This window comes from Chiloscyllium plagiosum, unplaced genomic scaffold (genome assembly GCF_037043375.1).
Source record: "Chiloscyllium plagiosum isolate Xiang-an unplaced genomic scaffold, Cpla_swu_hap1 HiC_scaffold_34, whole genome shotgun sequence".
Taxonomy (NCBI): domain Eukaryota; kingdom Metazoa; phylum Chordata; class Chondrichthyes; order Orectolobiformes; family Hemiscylliidae; genus Chiloscyllium; species Chiloscyllium plagiosum.
The window spans coordinates 49,448,158-49,467,927 of NW_028270172.1; the positions used below are offsets into that span (position 1 = coordinate 49,448,158).

The window sequence follows — 19,770 nt, forward strand, 5'->3', positions numbered from 1 at the left end:
CAGAACCCAGACAGGCTGCAGAACCCACACATCTTGCAGAACCCACGCATCCTGCAGAACCCAGACAGGCTGCAGAACCCACACATCCTGCAGAACCCAGACAGGCTGCAGAACCCACACATCTTGCAGAACCCACGCATCCTGCAGAACCCAGACAGGCTGCAGAACCCACACATCTTGCAGAACCCACACATCCTGCAGAACCCAGACATGCTGCAGAACCTAGACAGGCTGCAGAACCTACACATCCTGCAGAACCCAGACAGGCTGCAGAACTCAGGCATCCTGGAGAACCCAGACAGGCTGCAGAACCCAGACATCCTACAGAACCCAGACATCCTGCAGAACCCAGACAGTCTGCAGAACCCAGACATCCTACAGAACCCAGACACACTGCAGAACCCAGACAGGCTGCAGAACGCAGACACGCTGCAGAACCAGACATTCTACAGAACCCAGACATCCTACAGAACCCAGACACACTGCAGAACCCAGACAGGCTGCAGAACGCAGACACGCTGCAGAACCAGACATTCTACAGAACCCAGACATCCTACAGAACCCAGACACGCTGCAGAACCCAGACACACTGCAGAAACCAGACAGGCTGCAGAACTCAGACATGCTGCAGAACTCAGACACACTGCAGAACGCAGACACCCTGCAGAATCTATATGTGCTGCAGAATCCAGACACATTGCAGAGCCCAGACAGGCTGCAGAACCCAGACATCCTGCAGAACCCAGACACACTGCAGAACCCAGACATCCTGCAGAACCCAGGCACACTGCAGAACCCAGACAGGCTGCAGAACCCAGACAGGCTGCAGCTACCAATAGACAGCTTGTAACAAACCCAGTAGCTGCAGACCCTATAATACACACCCGAATTTGGACTGAATAGGTTTATGGACTGTTGTCCTTAGGACAATTGGAAACATTGAGGTGTGCATCAGATACTGAGGCACCTCACACCCTTATTTGGAAGAGACTATGTGCATCCAGCACCTCCAATGATGGACAATTAAGGGCCACCCAGACTGTTGGGAGCATTGAGCATTTCCCACATAGAACAGGAATCCTGAAGCTACTTTTCAATACTGGCAATTAAACCATCTCCATTTACCTCTATCTGTGCCTTTCAATCATTTCCCATATTGTGAGTGCCGCATGCATGGGCACTTAACACTGGAATCTGCTTTCAAGGCCTCCTGCCCCTTCTGATCAATGTGGACTACAACCTCTAGCTTTTCATGTTCACCAGAAGGCATTTTGTGCTGTTCTTGACCCTGGCATCAGGGAGGCAGCACATCACATTACTGTCATTGTAATGACAGTCTGATCTCGTGACTATGGAATCCTCTATGACTATTGTTCATACACTCTTCTTCATTCCCTCCAGTACAGCTAAGACACCTCTGGTGCTACTGGCTTGACTTTGCACTCCCATGGGGAGTATTCAAAATGAAAAAGTGATTAGCAAGCAAGAATAACACAGGGGATTCTTGTACTGCTAGTCTGGCTCCCTTAGACTGCTTGTCGGTCATTCACTCCTTCTCTACATGTACACTCCTAACACGGTGGATGCTGCAAAATGTGTCAGATTGTGCATGGGAACACCTTCCACCGTGTACATGGCAGGTACTCATGTGACTCAGCCAACATTGTCTATCTTATACGTTGCAGGCAGGGATGCCCAGAGGCATGGTACATTGGGGAAACCGAGCAAAAGCTACGACAACGGATGAATGGGCACCACACAACAATCAACAGACAGGAGGGTCCCCTCCCAGTTGGGGAACACTTCAGTGGTCCAGGACATTCAGTCTCGGACCTTCGGGTGACCATCCTCCAAGGTGGACTTCAGGACAGGCAGCAGAGGAAAGTGGCCGAGCAGAGGCTGATAGCTAAGTTCGGTACCCATAGGGAGGGCCTCAACCGGGACCTTGGTTCATGTCACATTACAGGTGATCACCATTGCACACTCTCACATACACACGGACACAGATACACACAGACGCGCACACAGACACCCACACACACCCTTATAGACACACAGACTCCCACACATGCACCCCCTCACAGACTTAAGACACTCTGCACTCACTACACACACACACACACACTTTCTTACACTCACAACCCCCATCCCAGACAGACACACACACAGACAGACAAAAACCCACATGCACACGTATATATTGTGTGTGGTGAATTTTTTTGGTACTTTCAGAGTTACATTGCACTTTGTTCAAAAACCACACACATTCATGTAGAACTCTGAGCTCAAAAACTGCATGAATTTATGTAAAACTCTGTTATCTCACTTTTTAGATTGGAATCAATCTAAACATCAGGTCATAGACAGAGAACACAGGGGGCTAACACCTTCAACATATTGTCTAGCTATCACCATTGTTAACAGCTAACCCGAGAATGCAACTTTAAAAAAAAGGGTTTTGTGATTTACACATGAAAGAAGTGAAACTATCACTGTATTCTAACAGATGAAAGGCTTAACAGACAATCAATTCTTCAATGTATAATTTCAGTTACATCACACTGCAAATTTTTGCTATAAATTCTGTGTTATGATCGAGCCCTCCACTACCACCTGATGAAGGAGCGTCGCTCCGAAAGCTAGTGTGCTTCCAATTAAACCTGTTGGACTCTAACCTGGTGTTGTGTGATTTTTAACTTTGTACACCCCAGTCCAACACCGGCATCTCCGAATCTTAACATGTGGTGTGAGCAGATCCCTAAATGCCTATACATACAGTTCTCTGACTTGCAGATGCACAACATTGGCTCTAACCATTTCTTGCGCTCTAAGTGTTGCAAATCAAGCTTGTGTAGCTGGTGACATGACCTAGTGGTATGTTTGCTGAGGACACATGTTGAGTCCATGACATTCCAAATATGACAGGATGTACATTCCATGAGTTTGAGGTGATCTGCCATACTGCTAAAAACTATTTATTGCTGTTAGAATAAGTAGAATAATTATCAGTTACGCACCAAACAGCTTCTTCCACTGTGCCAAAGTAACAGCCAATTGATGAAGGCTGTAAAAGGTGGAAAAAGAAGTGAACTCCTACGTTCCAAATTCACTGAACTCCCCCACTCACCAAACTCCTACTATGCACTGTACTCCTGCTATGTGCACACAAGAAGCAGACCAATCTGTGTGCAGACAAAACATCACCAAAATAAACCTCTTTTTATATTCCCAGGTAACCAACTGATTTAAGTTTCAGAAAACCAGTTTATGCCAGCCACATAGGTAACAAGATGTAACTGTGTTCAGAGAGTTTATGTACCCTTGGGATATACCCTTGAATACAGCTTAAATTCTCTTAAGAAAGTAATTTTTGATTCTAACCAATTTTTGAACCTGTGGCCCTTTTTTATCATAAATATATGTTTTTACTTTCATTTTGGTGCTACCTTGATCTATTTAAAGTTAACTATGGGTGATGTCTCTTCTTGTCATCAGGGCTTGGAGCATATATACTGCAAGTGATGGCCAGAAAGAAGTATTAGTTTATCACGTCCACAACTGGAAAGAAAGGTTTGAAGCTGTGGACAACTTTCGGCACAGTGACCTGGTGGGAAGCTTTCCTCAAACTTACCTGATAAAGACTGCATTGCTGGTGGGTTAGCCTGTGAAACCTGGAGCAGAACTCTTACTTCCACGTGGACTAGGCCCTTATCAGTGGTGTGGCCAGGGCTGGTGTAGCCCAGAGTGGGACATTCTCTCGGCAGCATGGCGTAGGCTGGTGTAGTCCAGAGTGGGACACCATCTCTGTGGCAGGGTTTGGGCTGGAAAACTTGGAGCGGGACACTCTCTGCAGCATGGTGTGGAAAAGCCTGGAGTGGGACACTCTCTGTGACATGGTGTGGGGAATATTGGAGTGGGACACTCTCTGTGACATGGTGTGGGGAAGGTATGTCAGGAATAAAAGAATGACTAGGGTAGGAATAGGTCCAGTCAAGGATAGTAGTGGGAAGTTGCGTGTGGAGGCTGAGGAGATTGGGGAGACACTGAATGAATACTTTTCGTCAGTATTCACTCAGGAACAGGACATTGTTGCCGATGTGAATACTGAGTCACTATTAATTAGAATGGACGGCTTTGAGGTATGTAGGGAAGAAGTGTTGGAAATTCTGGAAAGGGTGAAAATAGATAAGTCCCCTGGGCCTGATGGCATTTATCCTAGGATTCTCTGGGAAGCAAGGGAGGAGATTGCAGAGCCATTGGCCTTGATTTTTATGTCCTCGTTGTCTACAGGAATAGTGCCAGAAGACTGGAGGATAGCAAATGTGGTTCCCTTGTTCAAGAAGGGGAGTAGGGATAACCCTAGTAACTATAGGCCGGTGAGTCTCACTTCTGTTGTGGGCAAAGTCTTAGAGAGAATTGTAAGGGATAGGATTTATGAACATCTGGATAGGAATAATGTGATCAAGGATAGTCAGCATGGTTTTGTGAAGGGCAGGTCGTGCCTCACAAACCTTATTGAATTCTTTGAGAAGGTGACTAAGGAGGTAGACGAGGGTAAAGCGGTAGATGTGGTGTATATGGATTTTAGTAAGGCGTTTGATAAGGTTCCCCATGGTAGGCTACTGCAAAAAATACAGAGGTATGGCATTGAGGGTGAGTTGGAGGTTTGGATTAGGAATTGGCTGGCTGGAAGAAGACAGAGGGTAATAGTTGATGGTAAAGGTTCATCTTGGAGTGATGTTACTAGCGGTGTTCCGCAAGGATCTGTTTTGGGACCATTGCTGTTTGTCATTTTTAATAAATGACCTGGAGGAGGGGCTAGAAGGTTGGGTGAGCAAGTTTACGGATGATACGAAAGTCGGTGAGTTGTTGACAGTGAGGAAGGATGTGTCAGGTTACAGCGGGATATAGATAAGTTGCAGAGCTGGGCAGAAAGGTGGCAAATGGAGTTCAATGTAGCTAAGTGTGAGGTGATTCACTTTGGTAAGAGTAACAAAAAGATGGGGTACTGGGCTAATGGTCGGATACTTGGTAGTGTGGATGAGCAGAGGGATCTTGGTGTCCATGTACACAGATCTCTGAAAGTTGCCACCCAGGTAAATAGTGCGGTGAAGAAGGCATATGGCGTACTGCTTTTATTGGTAGAGGAATTGAGTTCGGGAGTCCTGAGGTCATGTTGCAGTTGTATAAGACTCTGGTGCGGCCGCATCTGGAGTATTGTGTGCAGTTTTGGTCGCCATACTATAGGAAGGATGTGGAGGCACTGGAACAGGTGCAGAGAAGGTTTACCAGGATGTTGCCTGGTATGGTAGGAAGATCATATGAAGAAAGGCTGAGGCACGGCACGGTGGCACAGTGGTTAGCACTGTTGCCTCACAGCGCCAGAGACCCGGGTTCAATTCCCGCCTCAGGCGACTGACTGTGTGGAGTTTGCACATTCTCCCTGTGTCTGCATGGGTTTCCTCCGGGTGCTCCGGTTTCCTCCCACAATCCAAAAAATGTGCAGGTTAGGTGAATTGGCCATGCTAAATTGCCCGTAGTGTTAGGTGAAGGGGTAAATGTAGGGGAATGGGTCTGGATGGGTTTGCTTCGGGTCAGTGTGGACTTGTTGGGCCGAAGGGCCTGTTTCCATACGGTAAGTAATCTGAACTAATCTGAACACTTGGGGCTGTTTTCATTGGAGAAAAGAAGGTTTAGGGGTGGCTTGATAGAGGTGTACAAGATGATTAGGGGTTTAGATAGGGTTGACCATGAGAACCTTTTTCCCACGTATGGAGTCAGCTATTATGAGGGGGCATAGCTTTAAATTAAGGGGTGGTAGGTATAGGACAGATGTTAGGGGTAGATTCTTTACTCAGCGAGTCGTGAGTTCATGGAATGCCCTGCCAGTAGCAGTGGTGGACTCTCCCTCTTTATGGGCATTTTAACGGGTGGGCTTGGATCGGCGCAACATCGAGGGCCAAAGGGCCTGTACTGCGCTGTATTTTTCAATATTCTATGTTCTAAAGCCTGGAGTGGGACACTCTCGGTAACATGGTGTGGGGAAGCCTGGAGTGGACACCCTCTGTGAATGGCCATCATATCTTATTTATTTATTTCTATTTTTGCTTCTGTTTTGTTTTGGGTGCAATGTATATTCAGATGCAGAGACTTTAGTTCTATCCTTTCATTATTTTTGCATTCTTTCAGCTTTTTTGATTTAATCTTAATCTTGTACCCTCTATTCCCTCTTGTCATAGTCTATTTATCATTTCCCATGTTAACACTTATCTCTTGTGCCTTGCCTCCACTCTTTGATTTACAATTAATACAAATGAACTGGAAGAAATGATGGACTCATGACAGCAGAACCTGGAAGAGTCCCATTCTCTCTCTCCCTGTCTCTCTCTCTCTCTCTCTCTCTCCACATTTGCTCTCTAACATTTCAGAAGACAAGACATAGTGAAACATCAAATTGGTTGGGCAACCTATCTCTGAGAAGGCAAGCTATGGAAACCACTACTGCTGTGGATGTAGAACATAGAACATAGAATAGTACAGCACAGAACAGGCCCTTCAGCCCACGATGTTGTGCCGACCACTGATCCTCATGTATGCACCCTTAAATTTCTGTGACCATATGCACGTCCAGGAGTCTCTTAAATGTCCCCAATGACCTTGCTTCTACAACTGCTGCTGGCAACGCATTCCATGCTCTCACAACTCTCTGTGTAAAGAACCTGCCTCTGACATCCCCTCTATATTTTCCTCCAACCAGCTTAAAACTATGACCCCTCGTGTTAGTAATTTCTGCCCTGGGAAATAGTCTCTGGCTATCGACTCTATCTATGCCTCTCATTATCTTGTATACCTCAATTAGGTCCCCTCTTCTCCTCCTTTTCTCCAATGAAAAAAGTCCGAGCTCATAAGATAAGGCAGCATCCTGGTAAACCTCCTCCAGTCCAGGCAGCATCCTGGTAAACTTCCTCTGAACCCTCTCCAAAGCATCCATATCTTTCTTATAATAGGGCAACCAGAACTGGACGTAGTATTCCAAGTGCGGCCTAACCAAAGTTTTATAGAGCTGCAGCAAGATCTCACGACTCTTAAACTCAATACCCCTGTTAATGAAAGCCAAAACACCATATGCTTTCTTAACAACCCTGTCCACTTGGGTGGCCATTTTAAGGGATCTATGTACCTGCACCCCAAGATCCCTCTGTTCCTCCACACTGCCAAGAATCCTAACCTTAATCCTGTACTCAGCTTTCAAATTTGACCTTCCAAAATGCATCACCTCGCATTTACCCAGGTTGAACTCCATCTGCCACCTCTCAGTCCATCTCTGCATCCTGTCAATGTCCCGCTGCAGCCTACAACAGCCCTCTATACTGTCAATGACACCTCCAACCTTTGTGTCATCTGCAAACTTGCTGATCCATCCTTCAATCCCCTCATCCAAGTCATTAATAAAAATTACAAACAATAGAGGCCCAAGGACAGAGCCCTGTGAAACACCACTCACCACAGACCTCCAGGCAGAATATTTTCCTTCTACTACCACTCGCTGTCTTCTGTTGGCCAGCCAATTCTGTATCCAGACAGCTAAGTTCCCCTGTATCCCATTCCGCCTGACCTTCTGAATGAACCTTATCAAATGCCTTGCTGAAGTCCATATACACCACATCCACAGCTCGGCTCTCATCAACTTTTCTAGTCACATCCTCAATGAACTCGATAAGGTTTGTGAGGCATGACCTGCCCCTCACAAAGCCGTGTTGACTGCATTTAATCAAGCCATGCTCTTCCAGATGGTCATAAATCCTATCCCTCAGAATCCTTACAGATGACAGACGTGAGACTTACTGGTCTGTAATTGCCGGAGATTTCCCTATTTCCTTTCTTGAAGAGAGGAATTACATTTGCCCCTCTCCAGTCCTCAGGTACGACTCCAGTGGAGAGCGAAGATGAAAAGATCTTCGCAAGTGGCGAAGCAATTACATTTCTCGTTTCCCAAAGCAGCCAAGGACAAATGTGATCCGGGTCTGGCGACTTGTCAATCTTAATGTTTGACAAAATTTTCAGCATATCAGCTTCCTCTATCTCTATCCATTCCAGCATGCACACCTGCTCTTCAAAGGTTTCATTCACTACAAAGTTTGTTTCTTTCGTAAAGACAGAAGCAAAAAACTCATTTAGGGCTTCCCCTGCCTCCTCAGACTCCACACACAAATTCCTTATGCTATCCCTGATCGGCCCTACTCTTTCTTTGACCATTCTCTTATTCCTCACATTAGTGTAAAATCCCTTTGTGTTCTCCTTAATCCGTTCTGCCAAGCCTTTCTCTCCTAAAGTTCTTCCCACTATCAAGATTCTGAATTCTGGATGTTTACTAAATTAAGTCCATGCAACTTGCTTTTCCTCCTGCCTCCTATGGGACTTGAAGATGCTACCCTATGCCAACTAGGTGCCATTCTGGAAAATCCCACTTCCCAACAAATGAATTGCAGCTGCAAGTAAAATGCTGTTGGAGGCAAACTCACATTTGGTGATGGAGTTGGGAGTATGACACAAGATCCGTCTTGCTCTCTGATTCCCACCTAAACAGGAAAATATGGCACTCAGTCTTATTTAATTTTCCAGGTTTGTCAGGAAAGATCTCGAAGCCACCATTGACCTACTTAACTCATTGGAAATGGAGAGATCAAGTGTTGAGAAATAGACAATTTCTGTTCAGCTTGAAATCATAGAATTCCTGCTGTGGAAATAGCCCATGAAGACCACTCCAAGCATCTGAACAGCATTGCACCCAGACCCAAGAAGGGCTTATGCCCGAAACGTCGATTCTCCCGCTCCTTGGATAATGCCTGACCTGCTGCGCTTTTCCAGCAACACATATTTCAACCCAGACCCACACCCCTGCATTTTCATGGCTAATCCAACCAGCTTGCACACTATGGGCAATTCAGCATGGCCAACCCACCTAACCTGCATGTCTTTGGACTGCAGGAAGAAACTCATGCAGACATGGGGAGGATATGCAAACTCGACAGAGACAGTGCCCAAGGGTGGAATTGAACCTGAGTCCCTCACGCTGTGAAACAACAGTTCTAGCCACTGAGCCACTGTGCCATCCTCATGGCTCACACCATATCTTTAGACTGTGGCCCTTGATTCTGGATGCCCTGGTCATCAGCAAGATCCTGAATAGTCCCGTTGGAATGTTATAACTTTCTATGAGAGCCCTGCTTATTCTTCTAAACTCCAACAAATTCAGCCCCGACCAATTCAGTCTCTCCTCATTCATCAATCCTGCCATCCATGGAATTAATCTGGTAAGCTTCTGTTGTAGTCCCTCCATAGAGCCTATCATTGTACATCTGTATGAATAAGGGAAAAACACTGTTTTGAAGACTTTTATCTTTGGGAATCACAGAATAATATTGATATTCAGAAGTTAAAAATCACACAAAACCACATTATAGTCTATAACCTGGTATTGTGTGATTTTTAGGTTTGCCCACCCCAGTCCAATACCAGCACCTCTGCATCGTGATATTCAGGATTAGGTAAGCAAAATTAGCTGAGCTGGCAATCCATGTCATGCTTTGTCATGTTATATTTTAAGCAATAGGTGGCGCTGCTATGTAAAGGTTTTATAAAATCTCAAATGTTACAGGTTTATGGTTTGTTGCATTTAAGCACTTTTCCCCTAACTAATTGGCATTTTAATTATACAACATGACTTGGCTTTAAACAAATCACTGAAATCCATTATTAATGGTTTGGTTCTTTGCCTATGTAATTTTAAGAGTCTGTACGTGGGAGCCGGGGGCTGATCCCAATGTGGTCCTGCCATCTCCATCATCACCATATGGGAGTTGCCTCCAACAGTGTTTTACCGTAATGGCACAATGAACTTGTTGGGAAATGGGAATTTTCCAGAATTTGCCTTTTTGGTGTGGGGTGGAATCCTTGAGTCCCATTGGAGGTGGAGTGAATAGCGTGGTGGGTGGGTTTAATTTGGTAAGAGTCCTAAATTCAGAATCTTGACAGTGGGAAGAACTTTAGGAATTAAGATCTCTGATCTTAAAAGGCAGGTCAATCTTCTCAAGTGCAACTGTTGAAAAGCCATCTGCATGAATTTTCATCTCATTAAACCAAACTCACCTGAATTAAATGTTCATTCTCAGTTAAGTAGTACCCAATAAGGAGATCTGTCTCTTCAGTTACCTGACTGCTACTTGCTGCTTTGTCCTTATAGAGATGTGGTTTTAAATTAAAGGTTAACAATTGAGTTGAGTTGGAACATAACTGACACAAGGGAGGAGGGTGGCGGTAACTGTGGGCCAAAGTGGACTGGAAGTGGCCCTGGGGAGGGAAGGTTACTGGGGCCCTGCAAGTGTGGGGTCTTATCAGGGAAGGATTGTACTGCACTAAAAATGGTCATGAAAAGTGAGTATAGGTGGCCTTCCATTTGTCACTATACACAGCAAAACTATTATTCCATCATCCCACGTATGCTTCTGATGTTAAGCCCATTACTCTACATTTCCCCCAAATCTTTAACCCCATTATTTATACATTTTATTGGTATAAAGCGGAAGTTGACACCCCTCTGAAAACTAAAACCGAAACACCCAAAGAGGAACACCTCGCCTATAATCTGTAAAAAGAGTGTGAAAAATTATGTAACCTGCTTTTCAGCAACATCTGGCATTTTACAAAATAAATCCCTTGACACTCATTTTAAAATCAACAAGTAACAATTTATTTATTTAACTCTAACAATGAACAAATTAATTAAACTATTAACAAACCAAGTGAAACCCTTCTAACTACTAACTATTCCAGAATAAAACAAGATTCAAATGGTATGCTGTTCCAATATTCTTAGAATCTTACAATCACTACAGTGTGGAAACAGGCCCTTCAGCCCAACAAGTCCACACCAACCCTCCAAAGAGTATCCGACCCAAATCCATTCCCCTACCCTATTAGTCTCCATTTAGCCCTAACCAACATATTCCAGAACAGTATGGGCATAGCCAACTCACCAAGCCTTCACATATTTGGATTGAAACTGGAGCACCCAGAGGAAACCCACGCAGACACGGGGAGAATGTGCAAACCCCATATAGACAGTCCCTGAGGCTGGAATCAAACCTGGGTCCCTGGCACTGTGAGGCAGCAGTGCAAACCATACAACTTCCACATATATACAACTTCCATTCATACAAAAACAAAATAGAATTTAGTCTCTCAAAATTACAGTCAGGTTACATATCTTTCAGAATGTTCTGTGCCTTCTCCATCAACTCTTCTGTCAGGAACACCTTTTCTGTCATTTCTTCCTCCTGGAATGCTTTCTCCATCATTTCTACCATTGTTATTTAGATGGTGGTTTCTCTAAGATATAGATGACGCTGTGAGAGCCAGGGATTGTCTCTCGAGAGCTGAGTGTTGTTAGCTCTAGCAGATGGCAACTTGCTGTGGAGTCTTTGTCCAACTGGCCCCTTCTTTTATACCCTTGATGACATATCAATATTTCTTACAATAGGATTGATCCTATGTTGTCAAAACCACCAGACTTAAATTTAGTAGGTTTTTGGTATCTAAGTGCCTGCTTCAAATTGATCGGTTAAATTCAAAAGCCTGTTGTCTTAATAAAAACTGTGCTTGGCCTGCTAAGTGTATGGTCTTTCGATACAAATATTTCAGTTTGGGCTCTCTGTGTACTTGGAAACATTTAAGGTGCTACTCACAGACATCTATTTTAAATCTCTAAACAGAAAAAGCACCATCTTTTAAAGGGACCACATTCCCTATATCACAATTTTACAATTTTACAAGCACCAAATCCTGAATTCCTGCCTCCCAATCTACTCTACACAACTCCACAACGTTATGCATTTCCCTTCAAAGTAACAGAAATCATTGAGTTAGTCTCTGTGGTACTTTAATCTCCCTGATCTGGTTCTAAGCTCATTCTGAGATCAAAGATGTTCGGCATTCTCGCTTTTTTCCTGGGTGTTGGTAAAGTTTTCAACTTCCTCTTTCTGAGTAATGAGTACAAAGTTCTAATGGATTTTCATAATTATATTTCTCTTATAATCCCATAATCTATTCCAATCATTTATGATTCCATTGTGATTTTTTAAAATTACCATCTCTTTTCTTGCCCTTACACACTCTCTCTCTCTCTTTCTCTCGGTCTCTCCCTCTCCCTCAGCTCTGACGACTCTTATGCTCTGTATCTTTTATTGAAATTTCAACCCTAGTGGCTCATTGTACTACACACTGTTCTACTTTGCTGAGTCCATTCTCGGTCCATGCTAGGTTTTAACAAATGAGACTGAAATATGATCTGTTTTCTCAATCTCACCCTAATCAGGAACTTTCATGTTGACAACCTACTTTGTGGGGTGTTGATAACCTACTTTGTACTACTTCGTAATGTAATAGACAAGATTTAGCTCTTGTGTCTCATCAGTAATATTTTTACTGTTCACACTCTGCTCTTGGCTTCTCCATTTGCTTGATGAACGTGAGGTGAACTAACATCTTGAATCAAGTAGCAATCATACTCAAAGTTTTTAAACTGCTCATTTGCAAGCAATGGTAGATTCCTTTGATGTTACAATGTTCTGAATCTCGTGCATTGAGTAAATTCTCTTGCATTGTTCTATTAGTGCATCTGTAGCAAAAGACTGCAAATAGTTGACCTCAATCCATTGTGCATAATAATCAATTACAATAATAAATGCTTGCCCTTGAACTTAAATCCATTTACAAGCAGGCACTCCTGTAGCCTTGATGGAAAAGAGTTGGCATAAAGGCTCCTTTTTCCCTCAACATGGAGTCAAGTTAGCAATCATTTCCTGTACAGAGTTACTGATACTTGACCACCAAATGTTTGCATTCTATCAGGACACTCTGCAATCTCCAAATGTTTTCGGTGAATTCTTCAAAGAATCTCAGTTGAGTCTTTCATTAAAGACTAGCAAATCATTAATGGCAGTGAGGTGTTTGGGCTAGCAAGCATTACTAGCACAGTGTTGAAATATTGGACAAATGTTCTGACCATCCTCCCAGATGGTATTTCTGGATATGACAACATGCTTTTTCCTGCTCTTGGCTTTCTTTTTTTTTCCCTTAAAAAACTGGTAAGTGCTTAGTAATTTTTGATGAGTAGACTTCAAGTTCCTCACTGAAGTTTAAATCATCAGGTTGCATTCCATTTGATATTATCCTTGAGAATATTTTTGTTTTGTACATTCCCTGTGCATACTCAATAAATTAATCAGACCTCATGAGTTCGAATTTGAATCACTTAATCCTGGTTGGTATCTTAGTGCTTATTTTGTGTTCAGAAATCCAGAGAAAGTATATTTCTGTAGATATAGGGAATACTGGATGACTAAAGAAATTGAGGGTTTGGTTAAGAAAAAGAAGGAAGCATATGTCAGGTACAGGCAGGATAGATCGAGTGAATCCTTAGAAGAGTATAAAGGAAGTAGGAGTATACTTAAGAGGGAAATCTGGAGAGCAAAAAGGGGACATGAGATAGCTTTGGTAAATAGAATTAAGGAGAATCCAAAGGGTTTTTACAAATATATTAAGGACAAAAGGGTAACTAGGGAGAGAATAGGGCCCCTCAAAGATCAGCAAGGCGGCCTTTGTGTGGATACACAGAAAATGGGGGAGATACTAAATGAATATTGTGCATCAGTATTTACTGTGGAAAAGGATATGGAAGATATAGACTGTAGGGAAATAGATGGTGACATCTTGCAAAATGTCCAGATTACAGAGGAGGAAGTGCTGGATGTCTTGAAACGGGTAAAGGTGGATAAATCCCCAGGACCTGATCAGGTGTACCCGAGAACTCTGTGGGAAGCTAGAGAAGTGATTGCTGGGCCTCTTGCTGAGATATTTGTATCATCGATAGTCACAGGTGAGGTGCCAGAAGACTGGAAGTTGGCAAACGTGGTGCCACTGTTTAAGAAGGGGGCTAAGGACAAGCCACGGAACTATAGGCCAGTGAGCCTGACCTCGGTGGTGAGCAAGTTGTTGGAGGGAATCCTGAGGGACAGGATGTACATGTATTTGGAAAGGCAAGGACTGATTAGGGATAGTCAACATGACTTTGTGCATGGGAAATCATGTCTCACAAACTTGATTGAGTTTTTTGAAGAAGTAACAAAGAGGATTGATGAGGGCAGAGCAGTAGATGTGATCTATATGGACTTCAGTAAGGCGTTCAACAAGGTTCTCCATGGGAGACTGATTAGCAAGGTTAGATCTCATGGAATACAGGGAGAACTAGCTATTTGGGTACAGAACTGGCTCAAAGGCAGAAGACAGAGGGTGGTGGTGGAGGGTTGTTTATCAGACTAGAGGCCTATGACCAGTGGAGTGCCACAAGGATCGGTGCTGGGCCCTCTACTTTTTGTAATTTACATAAATGCTTTGGATACGAGCATAAGACATACAGTTAGTAAACGACACGACCAGCTATCCTTAGTAGCCACACACGCAGACGACAAGCAACATGAATTCGACTGGGACAACACTACCATTATAGGGCAAGCCAAACAAAGAACAGCCAGGGAATTCCTAGAAGCATGGCACTCATCCACAAACTCCATCAACAAACACATCGACCTGGATCCAATATACCGGCCACTACAGCGGACAGCTGAAACTGACAACCGGAAGCGGCAGGGACAGGCCACTATAAATGCCTGAGGAAACACCACAGAAGCGCTTCACAGGAGGCTCCCAAGCACTGAGGATGTCACCTAGACAGGGGACGAAACGTTTGCAACAAAAATTTCCAGCTTGGCGAACAGAACCACAACAACGAGCACCTGAGCTACAAATCTTCTCCCAAACTTTGAATACAGTTAGTAAGTTTGCAGATGACATCAAAATTGGAGGTGAAGTGGACGACGAAGAGGGTTACCTCAGATTACAACAGGATCTGGACCAGATGGGCCAATGGGCTGAAAAGTGGCAGATGGAGTTTAATTCAGATAAATGCAAGGTGCTGCATTTTGTGAAAGCAAATCTTAGCAGGACTTATACACTTAATGGTAAGGTCCTAGGGAGTGTTGCTGAACAAAGAGACCTTGGAGTGCAGGTTCATAGCTCCTTGAAAGTGGAGTCACAAGTAGATAGGATAGTGAAGAAGGCGTTTGGTATCCTTTCCTTTATTGGTCAGAGTATTGAGTACAGGAGTTGGGAGGTCATGTTGTGGCTGTACAGGACACTGATTGTACAGGACATTGGTTAGGCCACTGTTGGAATATTGCATGCAATTCTAGTCTCTTTCCTATCGGAAAGATGTTGTGAAACTTGAAAGGGTTCAGAAAAGATTTACAAGGATGTTGCCAGGGTTGGAGGATTTGAGCTGTAGGGAGAGGCTGAACAGGCTGGGGCTGTTTTTCCTGTAGCGTTGGAGGCTGAGGGGTGACCTTATAGAGGTTTACAAAATTATGAGGGGCATGGATAGGACAAATAGGCAAAATCTTTTCCCTGGGGTCAGGGAGTCCAGAACTAGAGGGCATAGGTTTAGGATGAGAGGGGAAAGATATAAAAGAGACCTAAGGGGCAACATTTTCACGCAGAGGGTGGTACGTGTATGGAGTGAGCTGCCAGAGGAAGTGGTGGAGACTGGTACAATTGCAACATTTAAGAGGCATCTGGATGGGTATATGAATAGGAAGGGTTTGGAGGGATATGGGCCAGGTGCTGGCAGGTGGGACTAGATTGGGTTGGGATATCTGATTGGCACGGACGTGTTGGACTGAAGTGTCTGTTTCCATGCTGTACATTTCTATGACTCTGTGACTGTAAGTTTATGGCCAGTTTTAATTTTGAAAGGTAGTTCCATCTCCTAATCTCAAAGCTCTTTGGATAGCCATGTTACTGCTAAAGCCTCTCTCTTAGTCATGGTGTTCTGCTTCTGTTGGTGACCTACCCCCATAGTAGATTGGCCTATCCTTCCATTTCCCAGCACCTGAAAAAACACCAACCTCAATACTGTCGAAAATACATCGGCTGCTGCTAGTCAGTAAATATGAGTCATAATATCTCAAAATTTCTGAAGATAACTAGAGTTGTTCAATTTTGTTTTCATACATTTTCTTGGCATGTTCCAGTATTGTTGACTCTGTCTTGAACTTGTCTGATTGTTTAGCCATGTCAAGGTTGATGATCAACTATGATTTTATTAGCTTGAATGGTGTTTCAGAAAAATTCAATGTTAGGTTTTGCAATATCGCATTCTCAGTCTGTGTTAAAAATATTAATTAGATAGAATATGCATCACTATTTTGAATCCACAGTTATGTTTGTCTTTTGTGGATTCACCAATCCATAGGTTGCTCATGTGGCATATCACACCTTCAAATCTTGTAAGGTATTGAATACTGTTCTCTGAAACATTTCCAAAGCAGACTTGATTCTGAAAGGTAATCTCACAAGTCTGTGCTTTCCACATGTAGTCAAATTTCTGGAGTTATGTATGAGGTACTCTTGATGTGGTTGGATGTTGGTTATTCCCCGAGCCTGCACCACTGTAGTTACCTGAGCCATCTTCCACTTCATCTGATGGTCAAAAATGGAATCTGTCCATAGGGATACCATGAATAAAATGTCGAGATAAAGGGAGGAAGGCCATAACCAAAACCACCCTCAACCTGATGGCTACCTTTGTGTACTGCTGCATCAAGCTGTGTGCACGAGTACCAAGTGTTATGATATACTGAGGTTCTACCTGTCCCCAGTGTTGTGAAGGATGGATCTAGCTTCATTGCGGTGGACTGTTCCAAATAGTTAAATCATTCTATATCACCTGTGCATCATGGAAAATGTTGCAAAGGGAAACACTCTTGACTACAAGTCCATCAGGCAGTAGTCAGCATAAAATGTCCTCGAGATCCTACAGTAAAAAGAGAAGGTAGTTCCTGTTAAGCGGTTTCCTGAGCAGACTGTCAAAGTAATTTGGCAGAATATCTCATTGCCAGAACTTTCCAACAAGCACCAAGACGGAACTTGGCTGGTGGTGAAAAGGATACTGGGAGAGAGTGAGCACTGCCGATGCTGGAGATCAAAGAGTGTGGAGCTGGAAAAGCACAGCTGGTCAGGCAGCATCAAAGGAGCAGGAGAATTGACATTTTCTGGGCTTATGTTTGAAATGTCAACTCTCCTGCTCTTTGGATGCTGCTTAAACAGCTGTGCTCTTCCAGCTCCACACTCTTGATGGTGAAAAGGATACTGCCCGTCAGATCTTTCATTTACACCTGGACCCCCTCCCTCCATCACTGTATGCTGCCCTCAAAGCAACTGCGGGGAGTTGGGGGAAGGATATGGTTATACATCTTCTTCTGGAATGTGCCTTTGAAAAGAAGGTCTGGAGAGAAATGAAGTTTTGCTTTTCCATCCCAAGCATCTCCATAATGTGCAATTTTGTGTTCTATGGGCTGTTCCCTGGAACATACATGGAGGACTATCAGCTCAATGAAATATGCTCTTTGGTTTGCCTGAAACTTGTTGGTCTTCCAGTTTAAAGTCTTGACCTAGACTGAGTGTTGCAAATTGACAAATTCTAAAATCCAGGACCACATGCCAAGGAATGCACTAAAACTTGAGGCAACTGCCACTAAGGCACAATAGGGTAAGACCAGCATCTGCTAAAGTATAACAAAGGTCTGTTACGTTCCCAGAGTTCCTCGTTTCTCAATGTATTGAAATAGTTTCCTGCATAAGTAAAAAATGCCTTTATTTTTGCAGGGAAGAAACGAGGAATGTCAAATTCCAATGTATTGTTTGATTTTTCTCCACAAAGACTGTACAGAATAGTTTTAGGAATTTTATATATATTTATAGATAATATTTATGAATAAAGTATGTTTTTGCAATAAAAAAGAATTAGGTTGGGACTTCCTGACATGAATCTTTTAAATATGTCCAGTCTTAAATAATAGAGATAGGAAAATCCAGGGCTCTGTTAGCTTTGAAAGTCAAAGAGTCACCCTTTACAAATCCAGCTCAAAGTTCTTTGGGAGCTTAGTTATTTTCTCCAGTCATAAGTTTGCATAATGTCCCCAGAGGAGACAGTGACAGTAGTATCAATAACAAAAGAAATATGCAGTGAATCTGGAATACCCTGCCTAGAATGTTGTTTGAAGCAAATTCAATAACGGTCTGCAGCGAATTTTGTAAGTACAAAAAGACCAACCATTTGCAGGTCAATGAGGAAAGAGAAGTATAGTTCTACCAAAGAGTCAGAGCAGGTATGATGAGTCTCTGAGCTGTGGAGTATTCATCTAACGAAAGGTTTTCTGTAAATTAACACGTCGACTAATAACCAGTATTTAAGCTCCACACCCATCATTTCTACCAATTTAATTTGATTTCTGCGTAATTTACAACAGATGACAAAAACATTAATGTTAGATTAGTCATAATTTTGTGCAATTTCAGTGTTTCATTGATGATAACTGACCATGGCGCTCTGATGTTTTCTTGCCCGAATTGCTCTTAACCACAGACAGTTGTAAATGTTTGGTTCGTGGAATGATTAGAGTAAAACAATGCATATGTAAAACAAATCCTATTAATTTGATCTGATGCTTTATAAACAATGGAGGACCATGCTTCACCTCTTATCCATCACTTAAATGGATCTTAATGCAAAAATAGTCTTACTACACATAACATAATATTTGTATTTTGGTCTACACTATGCCACATATTACATGGCTCAACACATCAACCCTGACATTCCAAAGGGGTTAGCTGTACCTCCTAAATAAATAGCAGAGACACTGTTCAAATAATTTTCCATCATGCTTTGCTCAAAATTTCAGCTCCATGATTTTCACCCTTCAGACTCAGTTTTTTTTTTGGATGCCAATATTGCTGGTTGATTTCAAGTACTTCCTCATTCATCTATGGATCTTAAGTTTTGAGAAAGTTGTGTGTATTGAGAGAAGTGCCAACCTGATTGAATATAAACAGTAGCACAATTGTCAGGCTGGAAAAGACCTGTTTTGTGTAGAAAGGCTGTTAAGGAATACAGGAAAGAAAGCTGTGGCAGGGTAATCCATGGTTTTTAAGATACCCAAATTCCTCAACGTGGATGTCAGACTTTCACCTCATTTATGTTTCTTTGTTTTATCGGCTAAACCTGAAAATAAAACAGACATAAATGCATGGTTATTTTTTTAGAATTTAAAAACAGGAGTAGGCCATTCTCCATTTTAACCAAGGAGAAAGTGAGGTCTGCAGATGCTGGAGATCAGAGCTGAAAATGTGTTGCTGGAAAAGCGCAGCAGGTCAGGCAGCATCCAGGGAACAGGAGAATCGACGTTTTGGGCATGAGCCCTTCTTCAGGAATCATGCCCAAAACATCGATTCTCCTGCTCCTTGGATGCTGCCTGACCTGCTGCGCTTTTCCAGTAACACATTTTCAGCTCCCTTTTAACCAACTCCACTAGACTTCTACCCTGACACCATTTGCCTCTCTTGATTCCAGAATCTATATTTAACAAAGTAATCTTTCAATCTCAGTTTTGAAATTTTCAACTAACCTTGCCTCGACAGCTTTTGAGAGGAGAATGTTCTGGACGTCTGCATCTCTACATGTGAGTGGTGTTTCCTCATGTCATTCTGAATGGCCTAGCTGTAAACGTAAGGCTGTACCCTTCAGCTCTGAAATCACTAGCAGAAACTTCCAACTATCCTATCAAAACCTCTAATCTCCTTCATCATCTCAAATCA

General features: G+C 43.1%; 1 protein-coding gene across 5 annotated transcripts in view; it reads right to left on the reverse strand.

The window, feature by feature from the left end:
- The window catches only part of LOC122564320 (androgen-dependent TFPI-regulating protein-like), a 225,223-nt gene that overhangs the window by 72,886 nt on the left and 132,567 nt on the right, over positions 1-19,770 (reverse strand). For 2 of the 5 annotated variants that reach the window (XM_043719031.2, XM_043719030.2), the window contains exon 5: positions 18,176-19,177. The exons of 1 other annotated variant lie outside the window; for it this stretch is intronic. In XM_043719031.2, coding sequence (XP_043574966.1) covers positions 19,146-19,177 — 32 coding nt within the window. In that variant the 3' untranslated portion in view covers positions 18,176-19,145. Of the gene's footprint in view, positions 1-18,175; positions 19,178-19,770 lie in introns of those variants that run through there. 2 more of the 5 variants (XM_043719029.2, XM_087978661.1) reach the window with 1 other exon arrangement.